A 15,385-nucleotide genomic window follows, 5' to 3' on the forward strand; every position below is an offset into this window, starting at 1 on the left:
GATAGGGGACTTGTATGAGTCCTATGACCGTTATTAACCCCAGAAAAACACCCACTACCGAGTACAAGATATATTGCGGGCACATATCAACCATCGATCCTACTACCCAGAGCAGCCCTGCAATCCCACAGGCAACGGAACCAAGGAGGGCGACGAGGTGGTGTCGAAACAGGACGGCCATTCCTTTCACGCCTGATTTGACATCATCCGCGGTATCCTGCCTTGCATATACCACATCGAAAAAAATGATCAGCATCATAATCGAAAGCATCAGACAGATTGTCGATATGCGACTTTTTCCCGCCAATACATCCACATCGAGGGCGTACGCCGATAATGCAACCGTCGTCCCTAGTGAGAATCCCAGCACCACCTGCGGGAAGCTGGTAAATCGCTTGCAGTATGGATATATTAGCGACAGGCCGATGACTACGCCTGCCATTTTCTTGGTGTTGGATGGCATATCCCGTATTGAAAAGACTGCAAGAGAAATAAGAATCGCCGCGCATATTTGGGCTTGCATGGATGTGACAGCACCACGGGCGATAGGTCGGTCTCGACATCGCTCGGTCTTCCGGTCGAACTCTTGGTCGACATAATCATTCCAAACGCAACCAGCGCTACGACAAAGTGCAGACCAAAGCATTAGACGAAACGCGTTAGTGATGAGTGTGTTGACGGAGGCGGGCGCAGGGCCAATGACAGAGGCGTAGGTCAGGCCGACAATATGGGGAAACCAGACGAGGCAGAGGCCGTGTGGCTTGTCGAGGCGAATCAGTTCGGCGTAGGGCACCCACGACGAGGGAAGGAAGGATAAGAGACCAGTCCGCGGGGGTCTATCTTGTGCATTTGACGGCGGATATGTTCTGATTTTGGTCTTCATATTGGATAGATACCACAGAAGATGGATGATTGGGTCACTTAGAAGGTTTCGAAGCAGTCAGATAGATCTATAGCAAGACTTTGAAAGAATCGCTACCCCAGCCCGGAATTCACTTCCAGCCCCGACACCCCACGAGTCCATATATCTTCCCCGTATACCCAAATGGTCGGAACGCGGAAGACCATGAACGGGAATTCCTTTCGGCCCAATCCACCCCAATTCCTCCCGACAGACCGACAACCAGCTAGACCGACCGACATACCGATCCACCGATCCCCTGAACACATGTCCCAAAAAGGCAACCCCAGTAATACATTGCCTCCCATGATTGCTACCTATTAAGGTAAGGAGTTACTATTCTCCGCGACGGCTCGGAACGCGCCGAACCCCTGCACATACCTTACCTACAAGTACTAGTCGTTAGTTTATTACTTGACTCCACTCCGCTGCTGTCTGGTTTGACTTGTTCGGGTTTGGTTTGGGGTGGTTTGGTTTGGTCTGGTCTAGTCGCGTCTGGCCTGGCCTGGTTACGTCTGGGATATACGGGGCTAGTCTGTCCGGTTATTCCCCGATGTACCTAATGGCGACTGGTGTTATTCGCCGAATCTTGATGGTTTACTAGTGGGTATACTAGTTATTAGTGGGCAGGTAGGGAATGGGTAGGGGGTGGGTACCAGGGGAAACGGGGGGACGGAGGACGGGGGACGGGAGGCGGGTGTGGCCACGCCGTTTGGTGTCTGGTCGGATGGATGGTGGTGGTGGTGATGGTGGTGAGTCGTGGATGTTGGTAGTGGGTGGAAGTTGGGTGGCCGGCTTGTTTGGGTTGGGTGTTGGGATTGGGATGGGATGGGATGGGCTGGACTGGGCTTGAGGTTGGGTATCGGGTTGGAATTTGATTTGGTTTCAGTGTTGGCTTGACTTGGCTTGTCTTTTGTTTGGAGGCTGGGTTTGAGGCTAGTCTTGGATTTATTTGGATGTGGCTGAGACGTAGATGATAGTTTGATGTGTTTGTTGATGTGTGGATGTGTGGTTGTTCAGGGGGTGAAGTCAATACATGATTTTTGATAGTCTCGCAATTAGCAATTAATTATTCTACTGGGTTGTATTTGTGGAGGGTAGAGGTAGATAATATACCCAGGCGAAGGGAGGGTAAGGGTAGGGTAAAGTGAAGTGGAGAGTAAGTCGCGATATAGGATGATGAATCAAAAGGATTAAGTAATCGAAAGATAAGGGGTTATGCCATATTATCTGCCATTTTAGAGGTGGTTGGAGGATTGGCTTTTCTTCTTCTTTGTGCCAGTGCAAGTGGGTGTGGTATACTTCAGGGTTGTTTGGGGTATTATACAATTATTGTAACTGTAGTCTTCTGCTGGGATGGATTAAGTGTTGCTGTAGTGTGTATTTCATCATATCTGGCGTGGGTCAGGCAGGCAGGGAAGAGATTTATTCGTCAGATGCAGTGTTGCTCTGGTATCTACAAAGGCAAATGTTGTATATAGTACGACAATTTTCTTGCTCACATAACCAGTGTGATCTGATGATTTCGTCGCCGCGCTCAGGAAGGCTAGTTAGTCAGTTCAGTTTAGGCAGTTAGCAACAGTACGAGAGTGATTCACCGCATTGCCCCCAGCAGCAAGCCGTGTTTCTCGCTACTGCTATCGAGTTTTGACGTGCGTTCTATCCCAGCGACTCGGAAACCTGGCAGTCGAGGATTGTTGTCTCTTGCTTCTGGCTATGCCATCTAAACTATATGTTCAGACACACACAAATGCCGCGGGTGTGTATACCTTATCACATCCGTTATCCTTCTTCACCAAAACTCCACCCCACTTTTTATCCGAATATATGTGCGCCTGCATCTGGAGCACGGGTCTCTTTCGAAAAGAAAGGAAAAGCGGCGGACATTTCGTGATGCTTAAGCTTAGGGTGGATCTGTTTTATATATCGGTTAGCTGCATGTGTCAATGACGAATGTTATAGACAGAGGGGGCGATTTGTTGAAAATATGCCTCGATATTCGGGTCTTTTTGTCTGCGGGACGAGGCTTGGGCTTTCGCGTGGCAGGTAGGATGGGTGGGATGGATCCCCGCCGGTTGACCATGACTGTGGCTGCTGCTGAGATTGAAAGCAGTTGAATCAAGGTAGACAAATCATTCCACTCGTGAACAAAACTGCTGGGCTCAGTATGATATCACGTTATTATTGCGGTTGGTCCTGCGGCAATGCGACAAAATAGATCGGGTGAGCAGACTGAATTCTTCAATAGACGGGTTGTTAATATAGTGCACTGATGAGAGAATCGGGTGGGACGCAAGTTTGCAGGTCTATTTGTTTGTGGAGACAAACGTCATTCTTCAGCATCACTTGTCACTGGGTAGGCGACTGCGAATATTAGTGGATCAGAAGGAGCCCAAATATGCTTGCGCAGATAGTCCACAGTATCCCATATCGATCCGGTGGATGGAAGTGGATAGACTGGAGAGTAGTTTCGGAATAAAAGATAGCCGTATGGATGTGCAAGAGGAACGAAGAGTTCAGTGTCCGGTCCAGGGGAAAGACTGTTAGAGTTCGGGCTGGCAGGGGTCGGCCTGAGGCAGCCAGCCAAGCTGCAACCCGCGATTTCTGGCCAAATCGAGCTGCTATTGAAGAATTGCCAATTCGAACTATTCTCTGGAAATTAGCATTGATGGAGTTAGCCAGTTGTTGGTCAATATGGGCGAGCAGGCAAATAGGCATGACTAAGCGGTCACATGCTCCCAGTGTGTATAGCATCATCAGTCACGTGGTATCCAATTTTACTGACCAATCAGAGCGCAGAGTAGCCAGCTCAGCTCTGCGAATCAACACCGTTGTCTTTGGTCTCTGTTTGAAGCGCCAACCTTTATTATTCAATCCCCATACTCAAAAAGATTACATTCAGCCCATTCATCTCTCCGAATTTCTTGCGACGTTGTTCTCGGCCAGTCACTCGAATCCTTGGCATCGCCGTTGGGCTAGCTGCTAACGAGAGCATCTCTCTCTATGCGCCGGACGGGCTGCGACGCAGAGCCTGCAGCTGTCCGGGCTAATCCTTCTGCCTCGTCCCTTCCTCTGCAACAGCACATCGATGGCGATGAGAAATTGAACCTGCTCTCCATTATATTCATAAGAACCATCGCTGCTCTTCGTTGATAATCCAACCTCTTTCACCGCAGCACGTGTCCCCCCACCGCCAGTGACGCAGCAGTTGATCTATCGAGTCCGGTGGACCTGGCCAGGCAGCTTCGACCAAGCATACATCCCTGCCGGCCTGTTACCCCGCCTCCCACGGAAACGTCCCTCTTTTCTCAAATCACTTCCTGCCGTCCCCTTCTCCCTGACCTTCTTTCCCACACGACACCGCGGCCAAGTTCCGTGGTTTCTCCCGGGTTATGGATGACGCTCAGAAGCTGCTGAGATGGTAAGTGATGATAACCCCATCTTTATTAGGCCCGTAACCCGTCTGTCAGCCATACTAACAACACTCTAACCAGGTACAACGGCCTGTATTCCCGCACCGTCGACCTGGTGGGCGACTACGCAGGAAGTGAGCTCTTCATCATCGAAGGAGACTCGCTGCTGCTGCACTGCTTCTCCGACGACCAGCTGCAATTTTCCCGTGGCCTTCAGTTGCTCCACTCCACGTACATCGTGGAGCGGTTCCTCGCCCAACTGCATCAACGGAACTGTAACTTCCACATCGTCTTCTTCTCGGAGAACTCCAGCGCCTCCATCCCGCCGCATGTCGATGCGCAGTCACGGCCGAAATATCGCCTCGCACGGGAAGCCGTCCTGCAGCACCTTCTCCACAATGCCCCCCAGGCCGTCCCATCGCTGCAGGTCAGATGCTTCGACAGATACGACTCCCAGGAGTTCAAGGATTACCTGGTTTCATTGGGTGCCTATTTTCTGATGTGTCACGATGGTGCCTTTGCGGAACTGTTCCGGCAGTTGAAAGACACGCCGGACCCTGAGGATCTTCAGATGTCATCCGATGACGAAAGCTCGGACGATGACTCAGACGACAGCAGTGACGACTCAAGTGAAGACACGCCGAAGCTTTGGCCAACTAGACTGACGCTCAGGTCGATGATCCATTGGTTCATCTGCCACGGTTATAACATCTCGTTGCTGAATAGCCTGGAGTGTCGTGATACGAAGGTAAAATCATCATCTCCAACCCTAGAATGCAAACTCACAGGAGTAGGTCATTACCACTGTCTTGGAGGGATCAGCAGAGCGGGCGCGGCAAGTCTTTCAAGCCGTAAAGCTTGAGGTTACAGAAGATCCAGAATCATCGGGTTCCGACACAGAAACGGAAGATGATAGTTTGAAGCCAGCGGTTGACAACTTGAAAATAGATGCCCAGACGAAGCCTTCCACTGACGCAGATCCCAACCCCATTGAAAAGACCCTAGAGAAATTCTTAGACTCCATAGGTAGCGCGTCCAGTCATGATCTTAGACAGCGCGAATGGGCTTCGGTGTTGACAGTAAGTGTGATGCTGGCATCGGGCCGTCTTCAGGAGAACGACGCTCTGGCAATACGCGCCCTGTTGCTGCATACAGTGATCCTGGAGGAATGCAAACTTGGCGACCGAGTTTACGATCCAAAGGATTCCTCCGCCGGCGAGTCCTTCCTGGTACGATATGCGACCGTGGCTCGTCATGTTATATCCTCACCGTCGTGGCTGAAATTTGCCGCAACCAACTCCCTCTCCTGCGATCTGGGTGACATGGTTGATGGGAGACTGTTCCTTGAAACCCTCAACACGAGTAAAGCCTCGCCCCTTGACCGTGCTTTTAGTCAGGATATCCTGGCCAGATTGGCAGTGTTAGCCGCGACCGTGAAAACCCTTTGCGGATCTGAGCTCGATGCCACCACCAATTCCAATGGGGCGATCAAGAAGCCGGCAGGCGAAAAGCGCGCAGCTCGGGGTAGTCGCCAGAAGAACCCTTTCACTGTGCTGGCTTTCAATAATTCTGTTCTCAATCCTCATCTCAAGCCTATTTCGCTCACAGTTGATGATTCTACCAATGACCAGGAAAGTCTTGCGGTGTCCCGAATCTTCGAGGAAATCAGCCACTGGCACAACCATAGACGCCCGTTGGACAAACGCAATGAAGGACCATTGCCATCGAAGCTCCTCCGCCGTAATCAGCTGTGGATGGCCGAGACAGTGGACTATGCTGCTAGTCTCACAAATGCAGCCGGGGGGATCCTGGAACCGGAGACAGTGTTTTTGAGAACGGCAAAGGACCGCAAGGGAAAGCCAGCGCAGACTTCAGGTGCTCCTACCCCTGCTCTCGAGCAATCCAGTCGCCAAAAGCCCAGTACGTCATCAGTCAGGACTCAGGCGGCGTTGCAGCTCCGGGAAAAGCAGGCCCAAACTCTTAACAAGCAACTGAAGGCATGGGAAAGCAAGTGCCGGACGTTTGAGCAAGATAGCAATCTGGTCCAGAGATACGTGAGCGCTCGCGAGTATCTTTCAAGTCTTCGGGATGAGAAGAGATCGCTAGTAGAAGCCGAAATATTAACCTACCTTGTGAGCACGTTGGTGCGGCTTTGGAAACAGAAGTGTGCTTCCAAGGAGAGGGGCCAATCTATGTCTGTAGTAGCTCTCATATGGCATCTGATTCTTCGAATCTCAAAGGTAAAGCAAGGGATCACTGAAGACATCGCGATATGTATACGCAGGACCACAAGGGCGCTTAATCTTCCTGCCGTTGACCTCTCGCCTGACGGTACGGGTGCGCTTTCTTTTGAGTTCGCACCCCTCAAGGCAGGCGAGCAAAGCCTGGAGATAGGACTGTCGCCAGTCGAGTTCCAGCTGGTCCACGCCGGGCCTTACTTTGACCGAAACATGGACTCGGCACCGGATTCTCGCGTTGACTTTGAGCCCGACAGATGGCAGCGAGAAACATTGGACCAGATTGACGCTGAGGCGAGTCTTTTTGTCGTCGCTCCGACTAGTGCCGGAAAGACGTTCATATCGTAAGTTGCACGTCCCGAGTTGGTTATCGCCACTGACCCTTGAATAGATTTTACGCGATGAAACAAGTCCTCGAGGGCAGTGATGATGGGGTCTTGGTTTATGTTGCCCCGACCAAGGCTTTGGTCAACCAGATCGCTGCTGAAGTCCAGGCAAGATTCAAGAAAACATTCAAACACGGCGGCAAATCTGTATGGGCCATTCACACTCGCGACTACCGCATCAATGAGCCGAACGGGTGCCAGATTCTAATCACTGTGCCTCACATTCTTCAAATCATGCTCCTGGCCCCGTCGAATGCAAAGTCGTGGTCCTCCCGCGTCAAGCGAATCATTTTCGATGAAATCCACTGCATTGGCCAAGCGGAGGACGGTGTTGTTTGGGAACAACTGCTTCTTCTTGCCCCTTGCCCTATCATCGCACTCTCTGCGACGGTTGGCAACCCCAAGGCATTTAACAGCTGGCTAAGCATGACTCAAAAGGCGAACGGTTGTGACTTGAAGATGATTGAACATAAGACCCGTTGGTCTGATTTGAGAAAATACAACTACAATCCGCCCCAAGGATTTGTGTTCAAGGGGCTACAAGACTCCGCTAGGGTATCTGCACTTGGCCTCGAAGATTGCCCGAATGTGTCTCTCATTCATCCTGTCTCGAGCTTGATTGACCGCTCAAGGGGACTGCCGGATGACTTTGGTCTTGAGCCTCGGGACTGCTGGACTCTTTGGAATGCCATGAACAAATACAAGACGGCAGAATATCCGCTTGACCCAGCACTGGATCCCGCCGTCGCGCTACCGAAAATCATCGTGAAGGCAGATGTCCTTGGTTGGGAGGCTGGTTTAAAAACCGTTCTCAAAAGCTGGATGGAAAACTATGACTCGCCCTTCGATGCTGTTTTGAAGGAGCTTTCTGAGCAACCACCTCGTAATGCTCCTGCTGTGCAAGTCTCATCCGGAACAATCACTGACTCCGATACTCCTCGTGAAGTCAAGAGGAACAGCCTTCTGGAAACTACGCTTCCCCTCATTTGCTCCCTTAACGATCAGGGTGCCCTTCCAGCACTGTTTTTCAACTACGACCGGAGTTGGTGCGAGAAGATCTGTCAGTATGTCCTCATCGAACTACAGGAGGCTGAGACCCGTTGGAAAGAGACTAGCTCAGCATGGGCGAGAAAGATCGCAGAATGGGAGGCGTGGAAGAAGGCTGAGGAAAAGCGCGCCAAGCACAAGCCGGCCAAGGCCAAGGCCAAAGGAAAGGGAGGCAAAGATGATGAAGGAACGTCAAAAGCGGATCAAATGCGCGATTCTGCTTCCGAGGAGTCGAGCTGGCATGCATCTTTCAACCCTGAAGACCCGGATCCCAGATTTTCTCTCGCCGATGTCAAGAAATTCTCGCTTTCTGAGCTTGAAGATTACGCGAAAGAGCTGAGGAGACGTCAGGTGCCCGAATGGCTGCTTGATGCCTTGAAACGTGGAATCGGTATCCATCACGCTGGTATGAACCGCAAGTATCGACATGTGTGTGAGATTCTCTTCCGCAAGGGCTATCTCCGCGTTGTCATCGCCACGGGTACTTTGGCCCTGGGTATTAACATGCCCTGTAAGACTGTTGTCTTCTCTGGTGACTCTGTCTTCTTGACGGCCCTTGGTTTCCGACAAGCAGCCGGTCGAGCGGGTCGTCGAGGCTTCGACTTCTTGGGTAATGTTGTCTTCCAGGGCGTCTCGCACTCGAAGGTTTCCCGCTTGTTGAGCTCCAAGCTTCCAAGTCTGAATGGTCATTTCCCGATCACAACGAGCTTGGTTCTGCGACTGTTGATTCTCCTGCACGAGTCCGGACAATCCCCGTTTGCCGTGAAAGCCATCAACTCGATTCTGTCGTGTCCACGAATCTACCTTGGTGGTCCCGAGTCGAAGCATACCGTTCTCCATCATCTGCGTTTCTCGATCGAATACCTTCGCCGGAACCACCTCCTAGATTCGAGCGGAGTGCCTCTCAACTTTGCGGGTACGATCTCGCATCTGTACTACACCGAGAACTCCAGCTTTGCGTTCCACGCACTGCTCAGTAGTGGCTACTTCCACAGACTATGCAGGAACATCAACAAATATCCCACACAGATCACCCGTACTTTGATGCTGGTGCTGTCGCATCTGTTTGGACGTCAAGAACTGCGGCCCGCTGTCCTGGAGAAAATGCTGATGTCTGAGAAGAAATCGCCTTCACTGGTGGTGCTTCCCGATCTTCCAAAGAAGGCCGTCAAGATTCTGCGCGCGCACAACACAAAGACCCTCAACATCTACTCCACTTATGTCACCACCTTTGTGGAGCAGCACATCACAGAGCCGGACTGTTTCCTCCCGCTGACCCAGATCAAATGCGGAGGCGACAAGTCCCCCGAGGAAATCAGCCCCTCGATGCCCGTCAGTCCGCCAACCCGGGTAGCCTCATCATTCGTGGCGCTCTCCGGACACCGTGATAAGTGGCAGAGCATTCCCGAGCTCTGTAAGACAGTCCGAGACGGTGTCTGGCTCGAGGAAGCCGTCGTTCCGTACGTCGGCATCTACCCGGAAGAAGGCAAGGTCCCCCTCAACGCCTACCTGTACGACTTCTTCAAGCACGGTAACGTGCACGCCCTGGAGAAGAGCAACGGTGTCCGACGAGGCGACGTCTGGTTCGTACTGAACGACTTCTCCCTCGTCCTGGCCACCATCGTGACCAGCTTCGAGAACTTCCTCAAGCTGTCCCCCGGCACAGATCTCGACATGATCGACGCTACCGGCAGCGGTGATGCTCATGAGATCGACCTAGACGACAAGATCATCGATGCTACGCCCGACCGGTCTACCGGGATAGCTGGACGACCTTCCGCCCCCGCGCAAGCGAAAGCACAGGCGGCACTCGCGCCCACTCCTGCCCCTGTCAAGAAGAAGAAGGCCAAGGTTGCGGACAGTTGGGATGATGATATGAGTGATAGTTCGAGTGAGGAGGAGGAAGAAGTCAAGCCAGCGAAGCTTGAGACGACGCCGGTGGATAAGCTCGGTGATAAGGGCTTCTTGCAGGTACTGAAGGCGTTCAAGCTGCTGCAGGAGGAGTTTAATGGCAAGTTCAGGGCTATGTGGGCTTAGTAGAGTTGATAGAATTGGGCTTTTGGGTGCTTGTTTCGTATGTCTAGTTAACGGAATAAATTGTCATGGATGAATTGAATCGCTTTTACTAAAATGAATGCACTTGCACTGGCTACCCCGTCCAGCGCCACCCCACCGGCCCACCGCCCCACAACCCTCCGTAGAAACACTCCCCGCAAAACAGAGGACAAAAAAGGAAAGAAAAAGATGATGCATCATCCGTGAATCGAACACGGGCCTCATCGATGGCAACGATGAATTCTACCACTAGACCAATGATGCTACTCTATGCTAATCAATATCCAATTATGACATTATGTTCAAATATACTATACGTAGATATAAATATAGATATTAGCAGGTTAAACGATTGAAACCTATTAATAGATACATCATCGCAATTCGCAAGCATCCAATCCAATCCAATCCAACCACTTCCATCCGGGTAAGAGAGGTAGTAAGTAAGTAAGTAAGGAAAGGGAATTCGATCATCCCGGACGATTCACCAGCCACTACCACCACCAAGTCGACTGAAAAGCAAAAAGGACCAAGTTGTAATTATGTTATGTTATGTGATGTGATGATTATATGAGAGGGACCAGTCCCTACCCATCCCATGAAAATCAGCATTGGTTCCAAACCCCAAGAATACTGTATGCAGTATCTAAGGAAGGGCATGTAGGGAAGGGGTGTGGTGTGCGTGCTCACCTCTGGAGATAGATATTGGATCCATTTACATTTAAATGTGGAATCCCAGACCGGCCTTAGCGGCGGCCTCGGCCTCAGCCTGGGCGTTGGCGTTGACTCCGAATCCGATGCCCCAGGCCTCGGCCTCAGCCTCGGGGGCGGCCGCGGGGTTGGCGGCGGCGAAGGCAGCCAGGAAGGCGGTGGCGAAGAGGGAGAAGTAGGTGAACTGCATTTTGGTGGTTGGGGGTTTTTTTTTCTGTGTTTTGTTGTTAGTTTTGGTGTTGGTGTTGGTGGTTGTGATTGTTTGTGAGGGTTTGTGATGGGTTTGTTTTTGAGGATGGATGGGTATGACTGGGGAGGGGGGGGATGGAGATGGATGTACCCTGAAGGAATAAAGATTAAAGAATGGAGTGAAAGATTGGGATTGGAGATTGAATGCGATGCGATGCGATGCTTGCTGGATAAGAAAAAAAAAACGATGATTTGGGGAGGAGGTTTGGAGGGTTTTATATCTTTCCCACCCCCCAATCCCTCTTGTCCGTATGTCTGTATGAGTATGTTCGTGCTACTCGTTGCTGGAATCGGTTATCTGACCCGATTCCGAGGTGTTGAACTGATTTCCTGATTCTTGGTTCTCGTGTGGATTGGATTGGATAGGGGGGGGGGGGAAGGGTTGTGTGTTTGGGTGTTTGGGTGTTTGGGTGTTTGGGTGTTTGGGTTCTGAATCTGATACCGCGGACTGGAGTTTATTTCCGCATCTTGAAAAGCGGGAGGATGGGGATCTACAGTCTACTGGATTTTTTCACTTGCGCACTACAACGGAGTACAGAGTAGTATTGCATAGATACTGCGGAGGAAGGGGGTCGAGACTGGGGTCTAGCTCGGTGTGTTTGGGTCGTGTTTTGTTTGGGTTGGTGGTTTGGTTCGTGTAATTGATCGACTCAAATTTGGGAACCCGCAAGAAGAGGCCCGCCATCCCTTCCCATCCCATCCTATCGCTTGCAGAATCCGCATTTTAAGTACCTCAACGGAACTCATTAATATAATTAGATAGTGGATGGTTTCTGCTGATTATTGCGAGCTTTTAGCCGACAACCACTTTACCGGTACTTATCGATCTATAATTGTCTGATTCATCGAAGGGATCGACCTGCAACCGCCGTCGCCTCAGGCTCCGATCCGGTCGTTGCCGACGAACCAGACCAGCCAGACCAGCCCTAAGCAGCACCAGCACCCGCCCGTGCCGATCGAATCTGGGGGTGTCCCGGTTCCGGTTCCTGATGCTGAAACGTGCATCTTCTATTTTTGCTATACTATACCCCTGTGTTCTTTTTTTACGCGAACTTGTGTTTGGAACCGAACGGTGGGTTTGCTATCGGGATGATTTCTCCGAAATTCAGGCACGGCCGCGGGATAGCACATCTCACTATCTATCATTAACAAGATCGCGATGTCTTCTTTTTCGAGGGTAGTCACTGATAGGGGAGGTTGTGACTGCATTAGATCAAGCCATGCCGTTATGAGATGGAATGGCGATGATTATCACATGCATAGGCAGGCATTAGTTAGCTGACCTTCCTATCTCTGCGGTCTGGGCATGGAGATTCCATGTCGGTAGGTGTTGACCTACCGCTCCGATCCCCGAAAGTCAATCATCTACATCCCCGACACTCCTCCTGTGATCGTCTCGGTGACAAACTCACGCAGGTGCGATTGTCTCGAAATCGCGACGGTCAGGAGAGCGGCTCGGGTCGTATGCGTGACTTGACTTGACTTGACTCAGGTACATGTCCTGGAACTGGAATTGGCACCTCGACTGGGTTTGGCTTTGAGGATTATCATGTGTCAGTGTCTTGTCGTGTCTGGACTCGGGGATTTGGACGATCGTGCCGAGGTTGTTGGGTGGCATGGTGAATCAGATAGGGAGTGTGTTTTGTGCGTCTGTTTGTGTTCATTAGGTATACTAATTATCAAGGAGATAGTTGAAGGTGGTCTTTGTTTTGAGTTGGGTTCGTAAGGGCTGGCTATCTGGTGGGTGGTTGGCTTTTGTTTCTGTGCGATTTTGTAGTGCCAGTTGCAGGCCTTGAGTTGTTTAATAGGGTCTTCTTACTTCATCTTGGAGTATTCTGGGTGTCGTTGGATTCTATTTCGACGTCCTGGTTGTGTGGTTGTTGAATAGATACTCTTCGCATTCATTTTTTTCTAGTCGCAGTCTGTCATACCTGTATCACATTTTGTGGAGAATGGAACATCCGCACTCTTTGGATTGATTCTCTCAAAGATGCATCTCGTCGAACCTTTGCGAGTATCGTTCTTCCCGTTGCACTCTTGACGCATCTTTCCTGTCTTTGTTTCCGGGAAGGAATTTGGTCTTGAAATGATCGGGTTAGCCCCCTCTGCTGTGTAATCAACACCTTGAAGCTTCTGGTGCCAGAAGGGTAGATAATTATAGATGCTGGATCGCACCATCGCCCCGGTCCGTGTCTGGACGCTGTTAGTCATGCGGTTTCCTTGGAATATGGGGACAATTAACCATACCACCAAGGGTTGTATACTTGTCCAAGCGGCTCTTCAGGTCCTTTGATCCCATGTCGGGAATGGTAGTAATCTCCACAACATGGATGATTCACAGATATGTCGGACGATGGGGTCGAAGAATAATCCTCGAGGGTTGATTCAGTTAACCCTGGCTTACTGGAGCACGGGTTGAGTTTCTAACCCTCGGGGAGAATCGTGCTCACCGGCTGGGATGTGGACGGTGGGACATGAAGCATTGTGTTGTGATGAGGAATTCCAGGTGCCATATCAGCCTTCGTGTGTGTGGGACTTTGAGAGAAAATGTTGCTTGTTGGTACCCAACAGCTTGTATATATTGTCATTCTTTTATAGAATAGAGGCTCGCTGAACCCAGTCTGCATGGTTTTATTACCCAGCAGATTGAGGAACATTGCATCCGCGACAATAGTTAGATTGGAGCATAACCACTCGGCTGTAAGGCGTTCAGATACCAGGATAGGTGCGATAGTGATACACGGTTTGACAGTTGGTGTACCACGGGAAGAACCCGTCCCCTTGGCCCCTTGGGACTGTATCTCTCATCAACATATAAAGGGCACGACAACTCGTATGACTCACCCAGAATTAATACTCCAGTATTTCCAAGACAGCCTGCAAGTCCACAACATTCACCCTTATTATCGCCCTTCTGGCCGGAGCAAGTGAAATGGAGTACTTGGAGAAGAGTGCTTCAGTAATGGGTAGGATTGCGTACGGTTGTATTCAAATGTCTCCTTTTCTGGAGAGAGGGGAAACGATGGGAACTCTTCATGTTGTTTAGTCGGCGTGGTGCAAGCCGAGTGGCCTCAGGCTTCTCAGCTCGACGCGTCCACGTGCTCGCGGCGTCTATACCTCCATTGTCTGACCTCCACTTCATTCCCTCGCTGAATCCTTCCTTCATCTCCCCCACCCTCTTCTTTGCGCCTACCTCTCGGTCAAATTGAGCTATGGATGTAAATTTGGCTCGCCCTCCGAATAGTCCTGCGAATCCAGAGGACATCTGGTTTGTACCACTCAAAGATTCACTAGTTGTCCAAGCTTCTCTAAGCCTTTCTGACAAACTATTGGACTTGGCTGATGTGCACCAGCTATAACAGAATCTTCTCCGAGGAAATCTCGTCCATGACAGCCTATCCGCGACCACCTGTCTCCTCGGACCTCTTCTGATGTGACGAAATCGATGTGATCGCAGGCGGAGGCGTCTGCGTGCCTCGGACAAGGTGGGTCAAAACAAAAGTGAGGACACAAGAACCGGAGCCGATCGCTCGCACCGGACCAATGATCGTCGATCGTACACACGCTTCTTTGACCGACTAGTGACTTCCTTCATTGCATATTCCCGACCCAGTTGGTTATTCTGCAGACTTCAGAAACGTGGCCGTCTCGTCAGCTGGACATGGAGACTAGAGATAGCAGGCAGTGTCAGCACCTCGGACGATAAGCAGTCTAGCGCCTCGTGGAGGCAATAGCGTGAGATTATGCAGTGCGCTAATGCAACATATCGGCTTTACTCACTATGATATAATCCTGCTTATCAAGAGTGCGAGGTCCGATCATCCATAGGGCTGTTGCTTTTTGGTTCTCGAGCTTCCATGCTTGGACTATTGACGCATCTATGCCACTACTGCATCCTCAGCTGCGGTGTGCTTCCGCCTCACCGGGTGCAGACGTGTTTTCCCGCGTCTGCGGATCTGAAACGAGCTACCCTGCCTCTTCACGGAGCATCCTCGTCTTGTATGAGTAGATACCTTGCAAATGGTCCGACTTGGATGGTTCTTCAATCATTATGGACATCACTTGGTTCATCGAAGCACTGGAGTCATTTGCAAGTTTTATCCCTATTTCCGATGCGAAACTGTCATGCCATCTTTCAGTCAGCCACTTGTATTCACCGCTATAATACCCATGCATCTCGGAACTAGCTGCATATATAGCCCCAGATTCCCTGTTTCCAGGGTAGCTTCGACAGTGCTTCCGTGCTAATGAAGAACCCCATTGGATAGTCCGTTCCGCGGTATTTGCTGCAGCTGGCACCTCGCCAATGCCGATGCAAGGCCTGCCGACTATCGCCCTCAGCTGCTAGTCTGCCTGTGCTCTTCGCTCAGGGTGCATACTATCCCT

At 50.9% G+C, this 15,385-nt stretch overlaps 3 protein-coding genes and 1 non-coding gene across 4 annotated transcripts; 2 read left to right on the plus strand and 2 right to left on the minus strand.

Annotated features, from left to right (window-relative positions):
• Window positions 1-34: 34 nt before the first annotated feature.
• BO70DRAFT_257879 (4-hydroxybenzoate octaprenyltransferase) lies at window positions 35-832 on the minus strand (the record flags this gene model as incomplete). Its single annotated transcript, XM_025538870.1, has 1 exon — window positions 35-832. A coding segment is annotated over one exon (798 nt), but the record flags the coding sequence as incomplete, so codon positions are not given.
• Window positions 833-3,886: 3,054 nt separating this feature from the next.
• Window positions 3,887-10,101, plus strand: BO70DRAFT_430927 (putative DEAD/DEAH box helicase). Its single transcript, XM_025548195.1, has 4 exons — window positions 3,887-4,322; window positions 4,396-5,062; window positions 5,109-6,895; window positions 6,943-10,101. The coding sequence occupies exons 1-4, from the start codon at window positions 4,294-4,296 to the stop codon at window positions 10,019-10,021; spliced, it is 5,562 nt and encodes a 1,853-aa protein (XP_025397449.1). The 5' UTR covers window positions 3,887-4,293; the 3' UTR covers window positions 10,022-10,101.
• Window positions 10,102-10,232: 131 nt separating this feature from the next.
• BO70DRAFT_t229 lies at window positions 10,233-10,303 on the minus strand. The gene has a single exon. It is a non-coding gene; the product is annotated as a tRNA-Gly (tRNA).
• A 665-nt stretch (window positions 10,304-10,968) lies between these two features.
• Window positions 10,969-11,410, plus strand: BO70DRAFT_97985 (uncharacterized protein). The gene has a single exon (XM_025548902.1). It carries the CDS (start codon window positions 11,028-11,030, stop codon window positions 11,331-11,333), a length of 306 nt encoding a protein of 101 aa, XP_025397450.1. The 5' UTR covers window positions 10,969-11,027; the 3' UTR covers window positions 11,334-11,410.
• Window positions 11,411-15,385: the final 3,975 nt, after the last annotated feature.

This window comes from Aspergillus heteromorphus (assembly GCF_003184545.1).
Source record: "Aspergillus heteromorphus CBS 117.55 chromosome Unknown BO70scaffold_21, whole genome shotgun sequence".
Lineage (NCBI taxonomy): Eukaryota > Fungi > Ascomycota > Eurotiomycetes > Eurotiales > Aspergillaceae > Aspergillus > Aspergillus heteromorphus.